Source organism: Meles meles, chromosome 1, assembly GCF_922984935.1.
Source record: "Meles meles chromosome 1, mMelMel3.1 paternal haplotype, whole genome shotgun sequence".
Lineage (NCBI taxonomy): Eukaryota > Metazoa > Chordata > Mammalia > Carnivora > Mustelidae > Meles > Meles meles.
This window is the reverse complement of record NC_060066.1, coordinates 213,085,590-213,107,132: the sequence shown is the minus strand read 5'-3', so window position 1 is coordinate 213,107,132 and position 21,543 is coordinate 213,085,590. Positions and strand designations below refer to the sequence as shown.

At 64.0% G+C, this 21,543-nt stretch overlaps 2 protein-coding genes across 3 annotated transcripts; one reads left to right on the top strand and one right to left on the bottom strand.

The window, feature by feature from the left end:
• Positions 1-7,342: 7,342 nt before the first annotated feature.
• HES3 (hes family bHLH transcription factor 3) lies at positions 7,343-8,350 on the top strand. Its single transcript, XM_045997401.1, has 3 exons — positions 7,343-7,438; positions 7,539-7,620; positions 7,977-8,350. Exons 1-3 carry the CDS (start codon positions 7,358-7,360, stop codon positions 8,348-8,350), a joined length of 537 nt encoding a protein of 178 aa, XP_045853357.1. The 5' UTR covers positions 7,343-7,357.
• A 1,647-nt stretch (positions 8,351-9,997) lies between these two features.
• On the bottom strand, positions 9,998-20,877 carry GPR153 (G protein-coupled receptor 153). 2 transcript variants are annotated; one of them, XM_045980913.1, is made up of 6 exons: positions 20,644-20,877; positions 15,918-16,382; positions 15,181-15,610; positions 13,503-13,695; positions 12,796-12,980; positions 9,998-12,638 (listed from the first exon to the last, which is right to left on the bottom strand). In XM_045980913.1, exons 2-6 carry the CDS (start codon positions 16,271-16,273, stop codon positions 11,955-11,957), a joined length of 1,848 nt encoding a protein of 615 aa, XP_045836869.1. In that variant the 5' UTR covers positions 16,274-16,382; positions 20,644-20,877; the 3' UTR covers positions 9,998-11,954. The 2 variants fall into 2 exon arrangements, with proteins under 2 accessions (XP_045836869.1, XP_045836861.1); XM_045980905.1 differs by having other exon boundaries at positions 20,655-20,877.
• Positions 20,878-21,543: the final 666 nt, after the last annotated feature.

Sequence of the window (21,543 nt, the reverse complement as noted above, 5' to 3'; positions counted from 1 at the left end):
CGGGAGCCGCGCGCCTCCCGCGAGCTCTCGCGATACCACCGCTCCACGGGGTCGGTCCCCAAGCTTTGGCGGGAGCGCCCCGCCCACGGCCCCGCCCCGCCAGTCCCCCGAGCCCTCTCCCTCCCCCCGGGATCCCCTGACCCAGGACGAGGAACGAACGGCGGGCGGGGCCGCGGGGCACCCGGGTCCCGGGCTGAGAAGTGGCCGCCTGCGTCTGCCAGAAAGGGGCCCCAAACTCAAGAATGCCCCCGTCCGAAGAACTCGAAGCGACCCCGCCCTCGGCCAGCCCCGCACCACCGCCCCCCACCGCGAAGCTGACACCCTCGGGCGCACAGGCGCGCGCTGGGCCGCGAGCTGGGAGCGCGGGCTGCTTCCGCGCGGGGGTCCCTGCCCCGGAGGCAGCCGGAAGCCCACGCGGGGCCTCTGCGCGCGGGGTGATCGCCCACTTCAGTTCGCGGTGAGGGAGGACGTTGGCCAGTCGTGCAAGAGCTCTGCAGACACCGCTTTTATTTTATTTTTTTTAATATTTTATTTATTTGACAGAGAGAAATCACAACTAGGCAGAGAGGCAAGCAGAGAGAAAGGAGGAAGCAGGCTCCCTGCGGAGCAGAGAGCCCGACGTGGGGCTCGATCCCAGGACCCTGAGATCATGACCTGAGCCGAAGGCAGTGGCTTTAATCCACTGAGCCACCCAGGCGCCCCAGACACCGCTTTTAAAAGGCAGAGCACGAAACCTTCCAGGGCGACCCTGGCTTCGCTTAGGGGAGCAAAAGCAGACGTGCGAGCCTGGAGAAACCGTGGGGTAGAGGCCCCAGTTTTCTAACGGCGGTCATCTTCAGGTGACAGAACAGCGGGTGATTTCCACTTCTGCTGCGGCTGTTTTTGTATTTTCCGTATCGTGCTCGAGCAACACACCTTACTTTTTAAATCGGAATTTTAAAAAAGTGTTCATGGCCTCCCCCAGGGGAGCTCACAGAGGGGTGATGAAGGGGAGAGACGAGTAGACAAGTGAATGGAATAAACTATGGAGGGGAGGGAGAGGGACTCCCGGGAGGGGCCCGCAGGTGGGTGAGCAGAGGGTTAGGGGGCCGTATGGGGGGGATGCTGGAGCTAGGTCTTGGGGCACTCAGGGACCGGCAGCCTTATGCTGGAAATGAGAGCAAGGGCATCTATGGAGAGGGAGGGGGGAGCGGGCACCAAGTTTGCAGACTCAGGGAGGAGAAAGGAAGTCCGAGTTGGGATAGGGGACAGGCCCCAGGAGAGGCTGGAGCCCAGAGTAGTGGGTCAGAGAGTGCTGAGACCAGGCGGGGTGTGCGTTGCAGTCACCCAGACCTGCATTTGAGCCGCTCGCTGCCCCATCCTCTTCTGTCCCCACAGGACCTGGCGGGAGACCTGGTGTCTAAGCAGCTGGGCTCAGGGAAGGGTGGAGAGCCTGGGATTGAATCCTCGTCTCAGCACTGCCAGGGCCCAGCTTTGTGACCTTGGACAAATCATCTCCAAATCTCAGCTTCCTATAATATAGGAATCCTCATTTCACTATCGGGTATTGGTAACGTTCTGCAAAGCCCAGTACCATGTTTAAATGATGCTGAGGGGCACCTGGGTGGCTCAGATGTCTGAGCGCCTGCCTTCAGCTCAGGCCATGATCTCCAGGTCCTGGGATCAAGCCGAGACCCATGTCAGGCTCCCGGCTCAGTGAGGAGTCTGCTTCTCCCTCTCCCTCTTCCTCTCCCCCTGCTTCTGTGCGTGCGCTCTCTCTCTAATGAATAAATAAAATCTTAAAAAATAAATGATGCTCAGAAAACATATGCTAAGCTGGGTTCATGGGAATTGAAAAGAGACTTAATGTTTTTAAAATCCAAAGTTGCCTAGTTGCAGTACCACGTAGGAAGGAGGCGTGGTGTTGCTGGGGGCTGAGAACTCAGGCTCCCAACACTGCCCCCATTTCTGGTGCTCTCACCCAAGCTCAGTACCACTCCCCCAATCCCGGGATGCCTCAGGGACCCCAGAGAATAATTGCATTTTCACTCCTGGGAGTGAGTCTCTGGGAATGAGTCTGGTCCTGGGGCAGAGAGCTGCTCCCAGGAAGCTCCCTTTTCTGGCCGTTGGCATCTGCTGTCCACACTGACTTAGGGCCCTGATGCACCCCAGGAACCATCCCCATTTTGGGGGCACAGAGTGACTGGAAATCCAGTTTGGTGAGCCTGAGCAACACTCTCTTCTCTACCCAGGACCTCCCTGTAGACGCACCTCTCGATCAGCTCCATCTTGGAGAAGGAAGAAAGAGGGGAAACAGTCCCCTGCCAGGGATGGCCGGACCAGAGGGAAGGGGGATTTTTAGAAGTACCTGGAGTTGCTGAGTCTGTCAGGGCCCACGGCTCACAGAACAGTAACGTATGAAAGAGGCAAGTAAGCAAATATGCACACACAGTTGGCAAAGACCCAGAGAAACCGAGTCACACACAAACCGACGGATACCTAGAGAAACCAATTCACAGAGCGATATGGACAGAAACACATACACTGAGACCCGCTTTCCTACCAGAGAGGGAAGCAATCTGGTCCAAAAAATCCACTCTGGGTCCAGTTCTCCAGTGTCCTCCCCAGGCACGAGAACAACAAGCCCATAAAAATAGAAGAACATAAAGGTAAAATACTCAGCCCTGGGATGCCTCACTTGCCTTCTTTTGTAAATAAGCATTTGAATGTGTTTTGTTCTTGGAGCCCAGTGGCATGCACAAAGGGAGCCCTTTCTCATGCAGGAGGGTCTCTCTGCAGGGTCTCCCCTGTGCTCCCCTCATCCTGCCTTTCACCCACCAGCTGCGGTGGCTTTCCTCCCTGAGCCTAAGAGGGGATTCCTCCCGTTTCAAGAGTCCTAAGAACCGCCTCGAGTCTCCCAAGTTAAACTGCAGGCTGAGATGAAATTAGCCAGTTTTTCTTAAATGGGGTTCCTGGATGGAGCAAGGGAGAATGTATGGAGAGGCGATCCCCCAGAGCAAGCCGGAGGCGTCACCAAACCCCTCAACCCACACCAGCTTCCCAGGGTGAGACGTTTGTTCTTGTCCAAACTCGACGCCACATAAAGTCTGAGAACGGCCTCTCCCTCTTCCCTGCTGGTGGGTCCCTGGTCAGTTGTTGTTAGAGGAGGCCTCCTGGGTGCTCCTTGTCACTCACAGGTCCTCTGTCCCATCCACTTCCCACGTGGAGGCCCGGAGGGGCCTGTTCAGTGTAGCTGCTGCTCTCCCCAGGAGGGAACCCTGATCCCCCAACGCTTTTCTTCTCCCTCCTCAGGCTATTCTGGGCTCCGGGCACGAAAGTCCCCTCTCTCTAGTCTGGAAACGGGTAAATGATGCGTAATTTATGAGCCCATCGGCCCGAAGTACGTAAGTCATGTGTGCACAAAAGGGCCGGGTAAATATTTAAAGATTAGAGCCAGCTGGGGAGAGACTCAAAGGGCTAGGACAATAGGGGTGTCTCTGAATTCACTCTCTCTGAGCCGGGCCAGCCCGGTTCAGTGTCGAGGCACTCAACGCAGTCCCAGCCTTTGTCCCTTGGAGGGCCCTTGGCGGCCGGGCTATTCGGAGTCGCAACACAGCTAAAGAGAGTTAAACAATCGCGGCCTCTCCAACCCCATCTGGAGACAATCGGCTGAGTCATTTCAGAGTTTTGCTGTGTCCCGATAGTTAATTACATGAAGCAATCACTTCATTCCACTTTGAAATGCATCTGCAGAGACCCACAGTGCCTTTCTCTCCCCCCTCATCCTCGGTGGCCTCTGTGGCACTCACCAGTTAGCATTGCTTTCAATGTCTGGGTGCTGGAGGAAGGGAAGGGGCTCTCACCCAGGGTGAAGAGGCTACTCAGGGCCATCACCCGGGAGGGCTGGTGGACTTTCCGGTCTGGCTCTTGTCCTGGGACCTGCAACTCCACTCCCTACCTTCCCAGACCTCGGTTGCTCTGTAATGTTCTTTCTTTTGCCAAAGTTGAGAAAACCCAACGCGGGGAAGGGAGGTCACTTTTTGCCTGAAATCCTCAAGTCTGAGGAGGCTGAGGGCTCTGGGTATTCTTGGAAGCCCCCAGAGGGCTCCAGAACTATAGAAGGAATTTTTTCCTTGAATGAGCAAAGGACAGCCTGGATCTCCCCAGCGCTTTGCCAGAACTTGTTCTCCTTTGCAGGCCCCCTAGGGATTCCAGATGCTAAAGATGGAAAGGGAGTGGTGGCCTACATCCCAGTTTGCACAAGCCGGGGTTCTAAGTTGGTCTACGTCCTTCCCTGCAGCCCGAGAGTACTTCGCCCTGCTTGCTCTCAGTTAAGGGAGTGGGGGTGCCGCACCCCCGCACCTCAGAAACCGCCTCCCCTACCTCTACGCCTGCCTCCGGAGCCCCGCCTCCCTGTGAGTGCGGGTAGGAGGCTCAGGCTCAGGACTTGGAAACAGAGTGGGGGAGGGAGGAGAGGCATTGGGTCTTAGTGGGGAGGTGGCTGCCCAGGAGCCCGAATTGCGGATTAAGTGGGGATTTCCCGGGCACGGGAAAAAGCCGGCGGCGGGGGAGGAGTCGGGGGATGGAATCCGCACCGGGATCTCTCTCTGCCCTGAGTATGCGCGACCCTCAGCCGGTTTAAGGGCTGTTCGTGGCGGCCGAGCCACGCTGGGAGTGGGAAACCGGGAAAGCAGGGAGGCCATCAGCCTAGGTGTGTGCGTGGCTGGGGGATGGGGGGAAGCGCGGGGGGGGGGGGGGTGGTGCCAGGGTAGGGGTAGGGCGCAGCGGAGCCGGAGGCCCATTAAGTGGGCGGGGGGTGGAATTTGACGGCTGCGAGTCCAGCCCAGGCCTCCCCGCCAGCCTCGCCGCCCGCAGCCAAAGCAGAACATTGCGAATTAGCTCATTTTGCGGTCAATTTTCCACTGCTTAGGAAAACACTAAGACACCCACGTGAGCGGCCCCACCCAGCGCGGCCGGGAGTCCTCGGCTCGGGCTCGAGAGGAGCGACGGCCCGAGGGGCTGCGGATGCCGCGGTGCGGGCAGGGGCGGCCCGCGGGCCCCTTTATGGCGGCCCTAACTCTGGAGAGGGGCGGGCCGCGAGGGCTGCGCGGAGGGCCATTGGTTTGCTAATACGCGGCGCTGAAAGGCGCGGGCGGCGGTTTATGGAGACGGATCATAATTAGAGGACAAATTGCCCCGCAGCCCGCGCGGCTCAGGAGCGGGGGCGGGGGTGAGGGAGACCGGCAGAGCGAGGCGCGCGCCCAGCTTCCGTGCAGATGTGCAGCAGCTGGGAGCCCGCGCGCGGCGGGGCGCCCGGAGTTTGGCCCCGAGGGGGCGGGCGCGGGCGGGCTTTGTGGGGCCGGCACAATGCCCTTAACACTCGGCTGCCCCCTTTGTGCCCAGCCGCGCCGCCCGCCTGCCCCGCGGCGCCTTTGTACCGAGCCGCCACCGCCCCAAGCCGGAGGAACGCACGGAGGCCAGTGGGGCCCGGCCAGCCCCGGCGCTTCAAAGCTGCCCGGCGCGTGCCAACGCCCGCCGTCCGGCCTCGGCCCCGCCGCCCAACCCCGGCCCGGCCCGGCCCGGATCCGGCCTGCGGGTCCGACGGCCGGGGCGGAAGAGCACCTCGGGGCCGCGGGCCACGCAACCTACGCCTGAAAGGAGGGCGGGGCGCGATTCTCCACGCTGCTCGGGCTTGAGAACGCCTCTGCCCGAGCAGGGCCCTTCAATACTGCCGGAGGGGGGCGGGTGTCGGGGGAGAAGACGCCCGGGCTCCACGGAGCGGGGCGGCGGGAGTGAGGAGGCCCACGCGGGCCCCAGCAACATCCCCTCCCCCCCCGTGCAAAGGCCAATTTTTTTTTCCCCTGCCGCAGGGCTCGCCTGCAGAACTTCGGCGTCCATGCTACTTCATCGCCCTCCGGAGCAGCCATGGGGGCCCGCATTGTTCGCAACCCCATTTTACAAACCCTGAACCTGAGGCCCTGCGAGCCCAGTACAGGGGCACACCCCGGTATGAGCCCTGGGAGTCCTCTGGACGTCAGCCCCTCAGTCACAGCTACTGGAGTCCTGCACCCAGGTCCAACCCAGGACAGCGCCAGTCCTGCTGTACGGCCTAAGCGGTCCTGCGGTGGGGGCTTCCTCCACGGAGCTCCCTGGGTCTCCAACCACAGCCCGAATAGTGGAAAGTGCTTGGGGGTCCCGGACCTGCAAGAGCACAGAGTGGGGCTCTCCCCGCATGATCAGTGTCTGTCCTACCCTCACCTTACATTAGTTGGAACCAAGAGAAGGCTGCTGGGAATGAACTCGCAGGCTGTGAGGGAAGTGTCAGCCCTACTTGTCCAGCCTGGAAATCCGGGACTGAGGATAGGGAGGCTGTTCTACTCGCTCGGGCTTGAGGCTGCCTGCAGTGTCCCCCCAGTTAGGAGAGGTGGATGGGGGCCTAACAGGGCCAGAGGGCCCATGTGCCCAGGCTACACCTTAGCATAGGAAAGCTCCCAGTCCAAGACCACAGCCAAGAGGAGACTGGCTCTAGCCCCGAGGGCGGGCTGCACGCTTTAATGGGACACATGTCTCTGCTTGGCCCCCTCGGGCCCAGCCTGTACCCGGCTTTGAGCAGCCACAGGCAGAAAATCGCTGCATTGTCCCGACATTAGGGCGACTAATGTGGCGTTGCCAGTTCGGCCAGAGCGTGAAACCCGCAGAAAGGCGTCGCTGGCGGGTCCTCCCTGCCTCCGCATCTTCATCAGGCCCAGAGAGGCCCGGCACCTTGTCAGAATGGAGCCAGGCTCAGAGCCCTGGGCCCATGAACGTTCCTTAGTGGGTGCCCCCCAGAATGCTTGGAGACAAGGGGCAGCAAGGGGCCTAGTAGTGAGGCTCAGTACCTAGGGGCACTAGACACAGGGACAGGACAGGGCATGGGGGGTATGCATGGGAGAGGACCTCAGACTCAGGGAGTGGTGGGGGTGAGAGGGATAAAGGAAAGCCTGAGAAAGGGGAAGAGGGGTCCCTTGGAAGAAAAGAGGGTTCCTGGAGGTGAGGCTGAAGCCGGGGAGAAGAGGAGAGGTGGGGAATTTCACAGTGCATCCCCTCTCATCTCCTCCCCCTTGGGGTTCCTCGAGCTCAGGAGCGCCTCATTGACATGTAAACGAGAAGCCCTATAAAGGCGGCACTGCCTCCCACAGGCACAGATAACGACACCATGGGCACTAAGCCCGGGACCCAAGCCAGCTCCGGTGGTCACTCCAGCGGCTTCCGCAAGGTCTGGGGTCCTGAGGCGCACAGAGCGGGGGCCCTGCCAAGCCGGGGGTGGCGTGGGGCAGAGGGTGAGAGGACCGTCGCCCTGCCCTAAAATACCACCCCTTCACAGATCTCCAAGCCTCTGATGGAGAAGAAGCGACGGGCACGCATCAATGTGTCCCTGGAGCAGCTGAAGTCGTTGCTGGAAAAACACTACTCACACCAGGTGAGACGTGGGGCCGTGGACGGGTGGGGGGATACAATCCCCAACCTCATCCCTTCTAAGTCGGACCGCCCAGCTAAGAGCCCTTTCCACGGATCTGCAGATCCGGAAACGCAAGTTGGAGAAGGCAGACATACTGGAGCTGAGCGTCAAGTACATGAAAAGCCTTCAGAACTCGGTGCAAGGTGGGAGGGCATCCGGAGCGGGTGGGGTAAAGAGCTGCGGAGGGGGGGCAGTGACTTGTGGGGTCAGAGCCATGGATATGACAAGGCCAGATAAAGGGAAAATGATGGAGAAGAAACCTCCCGGCAGTGGGCAGCTGGGTGAGGAGAGGGCCCCAGATTGCTGGAGGCAGGAGGCCGCAAAGACCCTGCAGGCTAGTGTAGTTGTAATCCGGGTGGGCGAAGATCTGGACCCTGGGAAGGAAATTCGGGTTGCGTAGCCCCTCCCCTCCCTGCCACTCTTCTGCCCTCCTTTCCTCCTCCCCTCTCCTATTCTTCCCTGCCCTTCACATTTCTCGCGTCCGCTCCCCTCCCCCCAGGGCTCTGGCCGATCCCCCTAGGAGCGGAGTTCCCGTCGGGCTTCCGCAGCTGTCTGCCCGGCGTTGGCCAGCTTCTGCGGCGCGGAGAAGAGGGCGGCGGTGGCCTGCGCTGCCCCCTGGCGCACGAGCGCGCAGGCGGCAGCACCATGGACAGCGCCGGCCCGAGCCCGGAGCCTCCCGCGCCGCTCGGCCCCTGCGCCCCCGCCATGTGGGCCCCTGCTCCGGCCACCGGCGGCTCGCGGTCCCCGCCACCCCGGCTCCTCTTCCCTGGAGGTCTTCCCGGCCCGTCCTCCAGCGTCCCGGGGCCGCAGCCGGCACCTCGCCGCTGCACCGAGAGCCCGGGGCCGCGTCTGGGCATTTGGCGGCCCTGGTGAGTCCCCGCGCGGCCTCGGACTCGAGGGGGCCCCCGTCCGGCCTGGAGACGCAGAGACTGTTAGAGCGCGCCTGCGGTGACGGCCGGGACCCCCAGTCATCCGTCCCGGTCCCTTGGCAGGGGAGGCTGGGAGGCGGCCGCGCGCCTCGGGGCCGCCGGGGGACCGGAGTCCAGCCCTCCCAGCCCCACCTACTCAAGCCAGACCCGCTCCCTCTTCCCACCTTCTCGTGGGGCTGGGAGGGGATGTCCCAAGCTGCGCCTCTTTCCCAGGACCCCCGTCCCCGCCCGGCGGCCACGCCGCGGTGGGAAGGTCGCGGTCGGCAGCGGCGCAGAGCGGACCCCTCGCAGCGAGGAGAATCGCTGCCCCGCCCCGGCCCATTCAGCCGGCGGCGGACGCCCGGTTCCCACCGGCACAAAGCGCGCCGGGTCCCGCCCCGCCAGCGAGGGGCCCCCAGCCCACCCCCACCTTGGACCCTCTCGGCTTCCACGGATCCCACCCCCTCGGCTCGCGGCGCAGCCCACCCGGCAGGCGCGCTCTCGGAGGCCCGCCCCGCTCCGAGGCCCCGCCCAGAGCCGTCCTGGCCCTGCAGCCGGCCCCCAAGATGCTCCGCCCACCGCTCTGTGCGCCCCACGCCCGGCCGCGCGCGGATCCTCAGGGTCCCGCCTCCCGACCTCTGCGGCCGCTGCAGAGCCCGCGACCCTCGACGCCGCGGAGCGCCCGGCGCCCGGCTGTTCGTCCGAAAGCGAGGTCGTTGCTGTGCTCGGACTCTAGCCCGGGGTCCCGGTTCTCCCGCGGCGCCTGGGATCGGGGACGGGAAACCGCGCGGAGCCCGGGAAGAGCTCCTGGCACTTCCCGCTCGAGATTCAGAGTACGGACAGGGCAGACCTGTGAAATGGGTATAAAGAGACCACGAAGGTCCACGTTTCTCTCACGATGCCTGCTTGGGTGCATCTTTTGAACAACCAGTAGTCGACTTTCCGTAGAACAGGTCCCGTTTAGGGGTGCCCCCGCTCTGCGGCGTGCCAAACCCGTTCTGATTAGACTCAGGGGAGAGCGGCCCGGCTCCCCCACTCCACCCACCAGGCTCTTTAGATCACAGGCGGGGAGGGGGTCTCCGCTGTGGGGTCTGGGGCAGGCCTCTTGCTTCTCCGCCTTCTAGTGCGTTGGGGGCGACTCTGTGACCGGGACGGCCGCACTACTTCCGCCACCAGCCACGAGGTGGGGATCTTACACCGCGGACCCAGGGGGCGGACTCCAAATTCTCACCCGAGCCCGCGAGCGGTTGAAGAAGTACCCCCCGCCCCCAGGCTTCTTGCCCTCCTGAGCCAACCTCATGGGGGCTAGACGCCCCTGAGGCCGTCCCTGAGGCTGAGGCTGCCAGCTGTCCTTCTAGGGCTTCTCCTACTGGGGCCTTGGTGCCCACCCCACAGCTCCATCCGGTAGCTGCTCCAGGCGCGGCTCACTCGCTGCCGGGGGCGGGGGGGGGGGGGTAGCTGCAGTAGTTGCATAGGAAAGGGGCACCGACCCGAAGGATGGCATACTAGGAGGGATTCCAAACCCAGAGGAGAGACGTCTGGGGCAACTGGCTGAGCAGTGCTGCTGTATTCTAGAGCGGTGTTTCCATGAAAGCAGCCTAGGAATGCCGGGTGCAAATTATAGGAAGTTTTTATTGTATCCTGTACAGAAGAGAAATACTCAGTTGTCAAAAACTACAAACGGATCCCTGGCTCTGGGTGGGTAGTGGTGTGAAGACAGGGCTCCCGCCCCTGTGAGCCCAGGGTCAAGCTGCTGACCAATGCAGCCAATAGGCCCAGGGGGCTCAGGGAGTGTGAGAGGGTGCTCCAGGCCCCAGGTTCCTCCGTTTGGGGTCGTCCCTCCTTTCTATTTCTGTAAAACCCAGAACTGGAGGGGCTTTGGGGTACCAAGTCTCCCTGCAAGTATTGCCATCAGATACAAAGTACACAGAGTAAAAACCCAATGTGACAAATGGGTGGGCCTGAGCAGGGGTGGGCGCCACAGTGGCCAGCTGAGATCTCTGCCCCCACATGGCCTATTGGTCCTTGAAGGCACAGCAGCACTGGCCAGAGGCGGCCCCTCCTGTGGCTTAGGCCACACCGCAGTTTCCTGCCTTGCTCACCTGTGACTAGCTCGTCCCTCCCCTAACCACCCCCCTACCCCCGGGTGAGGGGCCAGGGAGGCCTCAGAAGCAGAGATGGAGCTGGTCCCCTAGGCTTGACCCTCCCAGGGGCCTCTTCTGGGGCTGAGACCTTGTCAGCTGGATGAAGAAAGAGGCCTGGCAAGGGGCAGGAAGGGTGGGGAGGATTGGGGAGGGGCTGCACAAGGCAGACAAGGTCCGCGTTGGCTCTGGGATTTGCTCCAGGTTTCCCTGTGTGCTGTGTGAGGCCACTATGTGGAGGCGAGGTCTAGGAGGAGACCACCTCTGCATTTGCCCCTGTCCTTTCAGCTCAAGGTCACAGCTGTTCCGGGGCCTCTGCTCAGTCTGATGCTAAGGTCTCACTCCAGGGAAGACCTAGCAAGCTCCTCCCCAAGGCCCATGGCAAAGCCTAGGCCAGCAAAGTTCTGCCCAGAAGAGAGAGCAAAGAGCCCTGCCCTCAGCAAGGACCAGACCTTAAACCCGGAACCTGGGAGGCCTCTCAGCCAGGACCCCTCCCCAGGGGCATCAGGATAAGGAAGCCCGTTCTCCCTTTGCTTTAGTTCTTTCCCAGCATGGACCCACAATCTTTACGGTGGGAGCCCTACAGGTGGCTGGCTTGGTGGAGAAACGGAGGAGGGCGGGGCGGGGCCACTAACAACGGTCAAGGTGGGTGACGGTGCAAAGTGTTGTGCTTTAGCTGGGGTGTGGGTGGGGCGGGTTCCTGGGGAGGCCAGGGGCACTGAGAGCGGGAGGCCTCAGGTGCAAATGCCACAGCAGGCCACACACTGAAGACTGACCCCCACAAAGGACCCACAGAGGGCCCTAGACGCTCTCACACCCATGCAGGGCCGGTGCACACGGACCAGAAGACTGCTCCAAACAGTCCTGTGAGTTAATATGGTCACCTGCTCATTACAGATGGGAAACCGAGGCAGAACTGCTCAGCAGGAACACCTGCTCAGAGAGCTTGTTTGTAGACCCCTGTGCTTAGAGACCCTCTGTACCCTTCCCCCCCGCGGGGGAGAGACAGTTACAGTGCAAAGTGGAAAGCCAGGTGCAGTCAGTCCCGTGGCTCCTGCAGGGCTGGGTTTTGTTCTGTCTGGTGGTGGCCTTCGTCCCCGGCTCCTTGCTGCCACCCCCATCCCCCCAATGCCGCTGCCCCAGGCTGGGCGAGGCACATCAGGGCGTGCAGAGCCTGCCTTTACCCAAGCCCGGCCTCGCTCTGCCCCGTGATGCCGTCCCCAGCAGCGGTCCAGGGCAGCCACCGACCCTCAGGGCAGTGCCCATGGCTCAGTCACGCAGGGAGGGCTGGCACTTGGCCAGGCGCCGTCGGTGGGCCCCGCGTGGCGCCGCCCGGCACCCGGCCCGGGTCAGCGTGGCATCTTTGGTGCTTTGGTCCCTGCGGGCGGCCCGGCCCGCCGGACGCGCGTGGGGAAGCGAACGCAGGCCCTAGGACGCGGAGCCCAGCGAGTCCGAGTGCAGCGTGACGTAGCCCGAGGACTCGGACGGCGAGCTCAGGAAGCTGCTGGTGCTGCCGCCGCCGCCGCCGCCGCCGCCGCCGCCCGCCGCGCGCAGGCCCCCGGGCTCGCCCCATGACGCGCTCAGGCCGGTCCTCAGGGGTCCTGCGCGCGCGTGCTCGTGCACCTGCCCGGCCGGGCGCGGCCCGGGGCTCCGCTGCGCGCCGCCGCCGGCAGGGGGCGCCGTGTCCTCGCCCGGCCGCGCGCTGTGGACGCGGGGCCCCGGCGGGGCGGGCGGGCGACGCAGGGCCTGCGGCTCGCTCTCGAAGGCGGTCAGCGCGAAGGCGTCGGGCAGCAGCGAGGCCGAGGCGGAGCGGGCGCCGGGCCCGGGGCGGAGGCGCGGGCTGCGGGGGGGCGAGTCGCGGGCGCGGCGCGGGCCGCCGTCGGGGGCCGGGGGGCGCAGCGCCAGCAGGCTCTCGGCGGAGCGGCGGCGCGGGCGGAACGGGGCCGCGTCCTCTGCGGAGGCCAGCGGGCTGCCGCGGCGGCGCTCGGGCCCAGCGGGCAGCACCAGGGCGGCCAGGTCCTCGCCCGAGCCCCAGCGCGGCAGGAAGGCGGGCAGCGGCACGGCGGCCCACACCTCCGCGTCGTCGTGGGAGAAGCGCCGCGCGGGCGGGACCTGTCAGGACGGGCGGGGTTAACCCGGGCGGCCCTCCTGGAAAACGGGGACCGGCGCGGGGCTCAGCGAGGCAAGGCCTTGGGGAGGGCATGAGCCTCCCCGCTCCCCCCCCACCCCCTCCCGTGAGCCCGGCGACCCCAGCCCGGCCTGTCCCTACCTGCAGGTACTGCATCTTGTCCTCCGGCAAGGGCCGCAGCGGGTAGAACTGGGGTACGCCCCCCTCCAGGGCCGAGAGCTCATACTTGGCCATCCTGTCCAGGGCCACAAAGTCGCCGCCATAGCTGTAGTCGAGGGAGTGCTCCAGCACCAGGTCCGGGGGGATGCCGCCCTCCAGGCTGGGATCTGCAGGGCGCGAGCAAAAGCTTAGGGCCGTGGAAACCTCGGGGGCGTCGGACAGTGAGTTCCAGGGACCCTCAGAGACACGCATAGGGCAGGGGCCTGGGTTCAAACCAGAACTGTGCCCTTTTAGCTGCGGGACTGCGGAGAGCACCTGAGCCAGGTTCCTCCTCTTCCGCCAAGGGGTGTGGTTACCTGGAGAGCTCTGGGGGAACTAAATACAGGGAGGGGCTGACCGCGCCCGTACAGCGCAAAGGCTCAGCCTAGGGTAACACTCATCCTGGGTGAGACAGCACTGCGGTCTATGGGAGCCCGGGGGGGCCTCTAAGGGTGGAAGTTCTGGGGAACACGCTCAGTCCGGTGTCCACAGATACTGCCTGGGACAGTCAGGCCGGATGGGAGAATGTCCCACGGGACACTTAGGTCGCTTAGGGGTTCCAGCACATTAGAGAACGCAGCCATCTCAGTGATCCTGTGACCTCACCCAGGCACCCCTCTCCCAGGGGCCCGCTCCCAGGCCACCCTCACCATTGTCCGAGTCCTCATCGTTAGCCATGAGGGTCACGCACTTCTCCCAGACGGCCTTGAGGTCGGCGCGGTAGCGGTCACAGGCCCAGAGGAATATGGGCAGCAGGAGGGCCTGGGCCACCGAGCACCACAGCACACACAGCGCCATCCAGGGCGCCGAGGCGTCCGCCCGAAGGCTGCTGAAGCTCACCACCTGTGGGCACACGGCTCGGCCTGGCACCTGGCAGGATCCCGGGCCTCAGCCACCCTTCCCCGCCCCGGCCCCCACCTCACTTCTCCCACCTGCGGGAAGAAGAGGCAACAGACAGCTATAGGGTCCTGGGCAGGAACAAGCCAGAGTTGGAGTAGAAGGGCCTGTCCACCAGGAGCTGCTGGCTGCCGGCAAGAACAGCCATAGCCCCGTGTGCGCACGGACAGCCCTTCACAGAATGCCTTCCCCCATGCCAGCCTCGTGACTGCCCCAGGACAGAGGTGGGGGCGTGGCTTACCAACCCCTTTTGGGGAAGAGGAAACAGGCTTGGAGAACCAGGTCTCAAACTTCCCAGTTCAGGTACTTCTTGGGCCATCCCCACGCCTCTGTGGGCACGTGGCCGACCCTGGGGGCACAGGCAGGAGGTCTAGGTCTTGGACTTCAGAGGAGGCTCAAAGGAATCTCAACCAGGCAGGCTTTGGGTCCCTGCCCAGGGACCCTCACTCCTTCTGTCCCAGGACAGTTCCTTCCCCCACCCAGAGTGACATTTAATTATTCCAGCAGAGCAGAAGTGTGTAGGATATACTCATCGTACCAGTTCTGCTATGTGAGCTCTGTGACCCTCTAAGAGGTGCTGAACCTCTCTGGGCTGTTTCTTCATCTGTGAAATGGGCCAAGAACACCCCACAGAGTGAGGTGAAGATCCCAGGCGCTGTGCCAGGCCCGCAGCGTGGAGTGGGCTCCAGAAACTACACCCCCCCCCATGCCCTGAAGAGAAGCTGGGGGGGCTCTCCTCCTACCGCTGTCCCCTTCTCGCTCTGTGTTTTATACACGCTCCTTCCCTCCTTCAGCACAGGCTGGAGATGCGGGGCCCTGCTGCACACACAACCCAGTACCTGGCAGCGGCGGTGGAGGGGGCGGGTTTCCCGGGCCCTCGGAGGGCGGGGCCCCCGCATCCCGAGTGTGTCCCCTGACTATGAGGCTGCCACCCAACCTGCCACCTTCTGGAGCTTGTGTCCTACAGTAAGTCCACGGACAGAGCCCTGCCCAGCTGCTTGGGCAGTCTCTGACTAATCTTTGCCCGGAAACCCCTCCATACCCCAGTCCAGACTTTTCAAGGGGTTGGGCTGGAGCCCTGGGTGCGAGGGCCCGGCTGCTGAATCCAGACTTCATTTTTGGGCCAAGTGGCTATGTTCCTCCACCTTCCACACCCTCTGATTCGAATGGGCCTCCCTCTGGTGAGGAAACGTCCCCTACAGTGTGCCAGAAAGATCCTGGGCTCCACATTCCCCTGCCATGGGCTTTTAACTTTAGGTGGGTCACGGTACCCCTCTGAACCTCAGTTTCCGAATCTATAAAATGGAGAGGGCGATGATGCCTTCCCCTCCTGCCTCCAGGGACCAGATGGGAGGATCAGCCACCTGATACCTGGAGTGCGCCCAGCCCCAGGGCTGCCCCAGAGCCCAGTCCCCGCACAGGCTCACGCACCAGCACAGGGAAGCCCATGAGGCAGTCATAGATGATGACGATGGTGGCCACCAGCCCCGTGATCTGCAGTGAGGTTTTGGCCGGCTCGGAGCCGTCGATGGACGAGCGGCGCTTGCCCTGAGCGTCCTCCACCACGATGGTGGGCACAGTGAAGGCGCGGTGGCCGGCCCGCGGCCCCACCTGCCCCGCCAGCGTCTGGAAGAGGGCGATGGCGGTGCAGACCACGCCCGTGGCCACGCTGCCGCCCACCAGCAGCAGGAAGCAGACGCCGAAGCCGAGGCCGATCTCAGCCACGATGAAGCGGCAGCCGTGGGTGTAGAAGCGCTCGCTCGTGTCGTGCCAGCCGACGGCCGGCAGGGCGGACAGGATGAAGGACACCATCCAGATGCCCATGACCGTGTGTACCGCCTGCTTCTTGGCGTTGCTCAGCCTGGGATGCGGTGGGGGCAGGAGCGAGGCGTCACTCGTAGGGTCCTCCCAGAGCCCTGGGCCCCTAGGACCTCGTTATCATGAAACGGCCAGGAAGTGGGGCCTTGTCCCTTGCCCCGGGGATCCTCCTGCAGGTGGTGGTACACCCCTCCCGCCAGGCGTCTCCGTGCTGGGCACCGTGGCCTGCCTGCAGCACAGCACAGGGGGGCGTTTCTGCACTCCGTGCCCCAGTGGCCTCTGTGCCCCCTGCGCCCACGCCCCCCCCAGGACCACCAGGCGCCGAAGTGCAGGCGCGCGCCCGGGCTCACCGGTAGTTTACGGGCCAGCGGACCATCCACATGCGGTGGTAGGAGAGGGAGGTGACGGAGAAGCAGGTGGCCAGGGTGAGGGTGTAGAAGGTGGAGACAAAGACCTTGCAGAGGCCCTCATTCCACTCGTAGTCGGGGCGCTGCCGCCGCAGCTGCACCACGGCGTAGGTGGCGATGGGCACCGCGACGTTGAGCATGTGGGTGGCCGCGAGCGTGCACAGCAGAAACTCCAGCGGCTTCCACTTCTTCTGCTTGGCACCCACACTCAGGATGCCCCAGGCGTTGGCCAGCAGGGAAAGGCCGCCGCATGCCAACCAGCCTACCGCACTGCCAGGCAGCCGCCGCTCATCACTCATGGTGCAGACGGGAGCCGGCCGCCAGCTGAGACATCCTCGGGGCCAGGGCCTGGCTCGGAGCAGCGGCGCTCACACGCACGGGCTCCGAGACACCGGGGACCACGAGCATCTGTGGGGGGCAGGGGGAGAAGCGAATGAGTGCTCCGAGACGGTCCCTCCGGTTGTGGCATCAAAGCTCCTGGGGCTTCTTGGAGTGGGAGAGGGAGGAGTCCCCTGACCCGTGTGGTCCTGGCTTGGACTGGGCTGCTCGGCCCTCCTCTCTACTCCGGGGCCTCTAGCCCATGTCCCTGGCACCCGGGGACATAGCCAGGGGTCCCCAGTAAGCGCGAACACCCTCCTTTCCACCCACTCCTGGCCAAGGTATGGAATCTGGGTTTGCTCCCGGGACAGCTGCCTCCTCAGGGAAGCAACCAGGCAGGGTCCAGGGGGGCGTTCTTTTTTTTTTTTTTTTTTTTTAAAGATTTTATTTATTTGACAGACAGAGATCACAAGTAGGCAGAGAGGCAGGCAGAGAGAGAGAAGGAAGCAGGCTCCCTGCGGAGCAGAGAGCCCGATGTGGGGCTCGATCCCAGGACCCTGGGATCATGACCTGAGCCGAAGGCAGAGGCTTTAACCCACTGAGCCACCCAGGCGCCTCAGGGGGGCGTTCTTGCCTCAGGGGCCCTAGCCCTGCCGGGAACCAGCACTCTCACCGTGTCTCATATCTCACACAACCCAAACAATGTGTCTGCACATCAGGGCTCCTTAACTTGTCCCACTTCATCTGGCCAAATGAGGACATGCCTTGGGGGTGAGCCCCCTCAACCTCCCTGTGCAGTAGGGGCGACGTGGTGACCCCTTCCATGGCCATCTTGGCACGGCAGCCTACTGGGCCCGGGTCGGCCTCCTACTGGTTTTGTGGCTGGCAGGCCCTGGTGCTGACACAGGCTGGGCTCCCATTAAGTTCCAGCATATTAGCTGTGTGGCTTCAGCAAGGTCCCGGCACCCACATCCTTTGTAACGGGGACCATGATGATTCCTCCGGGGGAAGGCTGGGGTGGACGATGCCACGTCTTTAAAGGCCTGGGCCAAGCCTCGCACACAGCGGGTGCTCAGGGTGGTGGTCCCGATGATGCTGTGGGTCCTGGCCTTGCACACAGTGGGTGCTCTGGGGAGGCGATCAGTACCATGCTGGGGATGCCTGGGGCAGCAAGGGGCCCACCTGCAGACAGCCGAGGGACCAGACCTTGACCCCAAGGAGGAACTGCCGATAGCGTATGGCCATGAGCCCGGGACACAGGATGTTGAGCAGAACACACATGTAGCAGAGGCCCTCCGTCTTGCCAGACTGCAGGGCTCCAAGTCCCTCCCACCCCTTCCCTGCCCAGCAGCCCCAAACCCCGCCCCTGTGCAGAACGCGGTAGGTCCCTCTGATGTGAGGCCCACAATAGGCCTCCGTGGCCAGAGCCTGCAAGAGGCAGCCTGGGGAGAAGTACAATGCTAAGCGAAGGCCTACTGTGTGCCCTGAAACACTTGGCCCTTTTTACTCTGGACCCCGTTTAATCTCACGGGTTCCAATCCTCTTGCATCCAACACCTTATTTTTTTGTTTTTTAAAGATTTTATTTCTTTACTTGACAGAGAGAGAGCACAAGTAGGCAGAAAGGCAGAGAGAGAGGGGGAAACAGGCTCCCTACTGAGCAGAGAACCCGATGCGGGGCTCCATCCCAGGACCCTGAGATCATGACCTGAACGGGAGGCTTAACCCACTGAGCCACTCCGGCGCCCCATTGCCTCCAACACATTATGAGCACCCACCGTCCCGGACACAGCCATGCAATCCCCAGGGGCTCTTACCCAGCGTGGAATGGACAGGCCACGGCAGGGCCCTGGCTCTCCAGGCAGGGGAAGCAGTACCGCTTGGTCTGGGCGCCAGGCGTCCCTTCTTGTCTCATCTAGAGTTCTTTTGGTGTCTCTGTGGCTCGACCCCCCATCCCCAATACTGAAGGACTTCTCAGGGATGAGTCTCATTCACCCCTGTGCCCCTGCTGCGAGCCTGCCCCGACCCCTGACCGAGGGGAGGAGTGCATTCTGGACCACGCTAGTACTCCTTAAGGGCCTTCTAAGGGGTTGGGGGGTTCTGAAGACAAGGAAGTTCCTTCCCAAACATCAGGCTTCTGCCTACAGAGCACCTTCCTCTTCCCTATCCAAGAACCAGTGTGGGAGGTGGGGCGGCCCCACAGGACCCTCCCCCAGCCATTCCAGTGTCCAGCAAACCTCTCGGACCTCAGCATGCAGAGGCCACACGGGGCTGGGTAAAGAGCTTGCTAGACTCTCGCCCGCCAGCCAGTTACGACGACTCAGCTGGGCCCTGTTCTCCTCCTCTGTGAGCTGGACATGACAGGACCACCTGGGAAGGTGCTGCGCGTGGTAGACAAGCTCGGCCATGGGACAGAGCCAAGTACACAGGAAGCGATCAATGAATGCTTGCCTCGTGGAAGTCTGTACTGGAGCCCTGTGAGCTCACTGAGCTCTTCCGTTCCTTAAGGGCCAAGACACTGAGCTTGAGGGTAGACACAGCCACCCCAAGCAGAACCTGGGACAGCCCAGCCTTGGGGCATGGAAGCCTGGGGGCGGAGCAGGTTGGCTGTGGGGGCCGCCGTGGGCAGACGCAGACACCAGTGATCTCTACGCTGTCAAATAGGAAGCTGGATTCGGTGTGCACCCCGTGGGCCAGCATCTGTTTCCACCCTGGGCCCTGGGCCCACTGGGGCAGGGTGGTGGGGAAGGTGCTACCGGCTGTCACTGGCATAACTTTTGACGGTGCCATCTCTGGCCCCTGTCTGGCCTGTCTCTCACTGCAGGCAAAGGCTCTAGGTCTGTGGGCAGGAGAACATGCCTTGCCTGGAGAGGGAGCAAGCAGTGTGAACAGGCACACTTCCCAGTTAGTGTCCCCAGGGATGATGTGTGGTGGATACTGACATTATCCCCATTTTAAAGAGAGTCCAGCAAAGACAGAGAGAGGTTAAGCCATTTGCCCAAGCTATGAAGTGTCCGAACCAGGACCCAAGCCCGGCTTGGCTGACATCAAACTCCTGGCCTCTCAAACCCAAGCCCAAACCCAACCTTAACCCAAACCCAAGCAGGAACAGGCACTTTTGGTTCCTTGAGCTGAGGTTACGTTTCTCAACTCAACGACCCCTGCAGGCTGGGCCGTGCTGTTCCACACTGCAGATGGGAACACTGAGGCTCAGAACCCGCCGCCAGACAGGGAGGAAGTGCGAGAACGGGTTTGGAGCCTGGGATTCCTGAGAGCGGTGGCGCTGGGACGGGGGAAGAATGTCACTGGGGACTGAATGCCAAGGTCTCCAAATGCACGGTGAGGGGGCTGACGTGCAGGGACTGGGAGACCCCTTCCTCCAGGCTGATGGGGCGCCCACGGTTCATTCTCCACAGGGAGCCGCAGACCCGGAGGGCCAGACCCCAGGCTAGGCTCCAGCCAGTGCGGGCCACACCCAGGTGTCGCCGCCCCCCACTGGGAAGTTTCTTCCGCAACACGCTCCAAGCGCCCCCCCCAGCATTTCAGGTCGGGGCTTCCCGCCTCGCCCAGATCCTGGAGCCCCTCCTTTCTCCCCTCCCCCTCACCACGCGGGGCCGACCGCAGGGCGTGACCCGCGTGGGACCCGGCCCGCCCAGAAGCCTCCCTCCGCAGGGTCTGTGGGCGGGGCCCCGGCGTGACGTCACGGCCCCGGCCCAATGAAGCCTCGCGGCCCCGGGGCTCTATTGCGCAACAAAGAGAACCCAGAACTTGAAAGGATTCCCCGGGCTCCAGGCGGCCTCCAGATGCACCCGCCCAGCGCGCGCGGGGCCTGCGCCGCGCCCGCGCTGCCCCCCACCGGCCCGCGAGGCCGGGCCCCGCCGCCGCCAGGGCGGGGCTCGCTGCGCGGAGCCTCCGCAGCTCCGGCACGCCCCCCGCCCGCCACGCCCGCCCCCCACTCCCGCCGTCCCTGCTCCTCGGCGCCCCGATACTCCCGCCCAACGCGGCGCGTCCCAGCCTGCCGGTCCCTAGCGGGACCCCCAGCTCCACGCAGCCCCGAGGGCGCGTCGGAGCTCCCACCCGGGGGCCGGACGCCCCAACGTGTTACTCTGCGTAGGGGGTGGGCCCAGTACCCCCAGACTGGCCGTCCCCGCTCCCTGCAAGCCGCGGGGCCAGACCCGGAGTTGGGGGGAGGGGCGGGGGAGAGACCGAGGAAGAGGCCGGCCCCAGGGAAGTTACCCCGGAGGTCCCCAAGTCGGGGGTGGCGATGCGCGGCCCCTCGGACAGACCGCAGGCAGCCCCTCCCTGCCCAGAGCCCTCCCGCCGGGGTCCTCCCTCCCGGGGTCCCCGCTCACCCGGCGCTCACCCTGCATTGGGGCGCCCGGGGCTCCGGCTCGCTGCTCCCGCCTCCGGCTCTGGCTGCGGCTCTTGCGCTCCCCGGCCGAGCGCGGGCCGCCGGGGGCCGCGGGGGTGGCTGGCGGCGGAGCGGCCCGCGGGCCGGGGCATCCTGGCGGCGCCGCCCGGGGCCCGCGCGTTCGGCTCGGTTCAGCTCGGCCCGCCGCCCCTCCCTCCCCTCGCGCCGCTGCCGCCGCCGCCGCCGCGCTCGGCTCCCGCCGCTCTGCTGGCTGCGCTCGGGCGGCCGGGGGCGGGGGGCGGAGCAGGGCGCATGCCTCCGCGCCGCCCCTCGGACCGCCCCGCCCCCGCCCCCAGAGGCGCGGCCCGCCGCCGCGTCCGTCTGTCCGCGCATCTGTCGGTCCTTGGTTCCCCCGCCCCTCGCTGCCGTGGGACTGCAGCCCCCTACGGAGGGCGGCCCCTTCTTTGCCGTCTCGGGTCGGTCCACTGACCCGATGTCGCCTCCAAGCCCACTGGGAAAGAGAAGACCCAGAGCTCTGGGGGCTGGCGGGCCAAGGGGGCCTGGGGAGAGAAAGGACAGAGCAAACCTAGGGCTGGGGGTGTGGGGGGCTCCTGGAGGCCTTCCCGGAGGAAGCCACATCTAAGGTGAACAATAGGGGTGGGGTGTGGAGGGGACGTGGGGCATCTGAGAATTAGCTCCTTCCAGGAACTGGGGAGTTCGTCAGGATCAGGGGCTGGAGCAAGGAGGTGTAAGTTTGGGCCAGTTAAGGATTCAGACTCATCCTGTATTGGGCAGCGGGGGTGGGGGGTCCATGCCACAGGGGTCCCAGGTGGTTGCCCCGACCTGCGTGGGCTCAGAAATGGTCTCAAGCTGGAACCAGGACAACAGAGCTGGGAGAGGC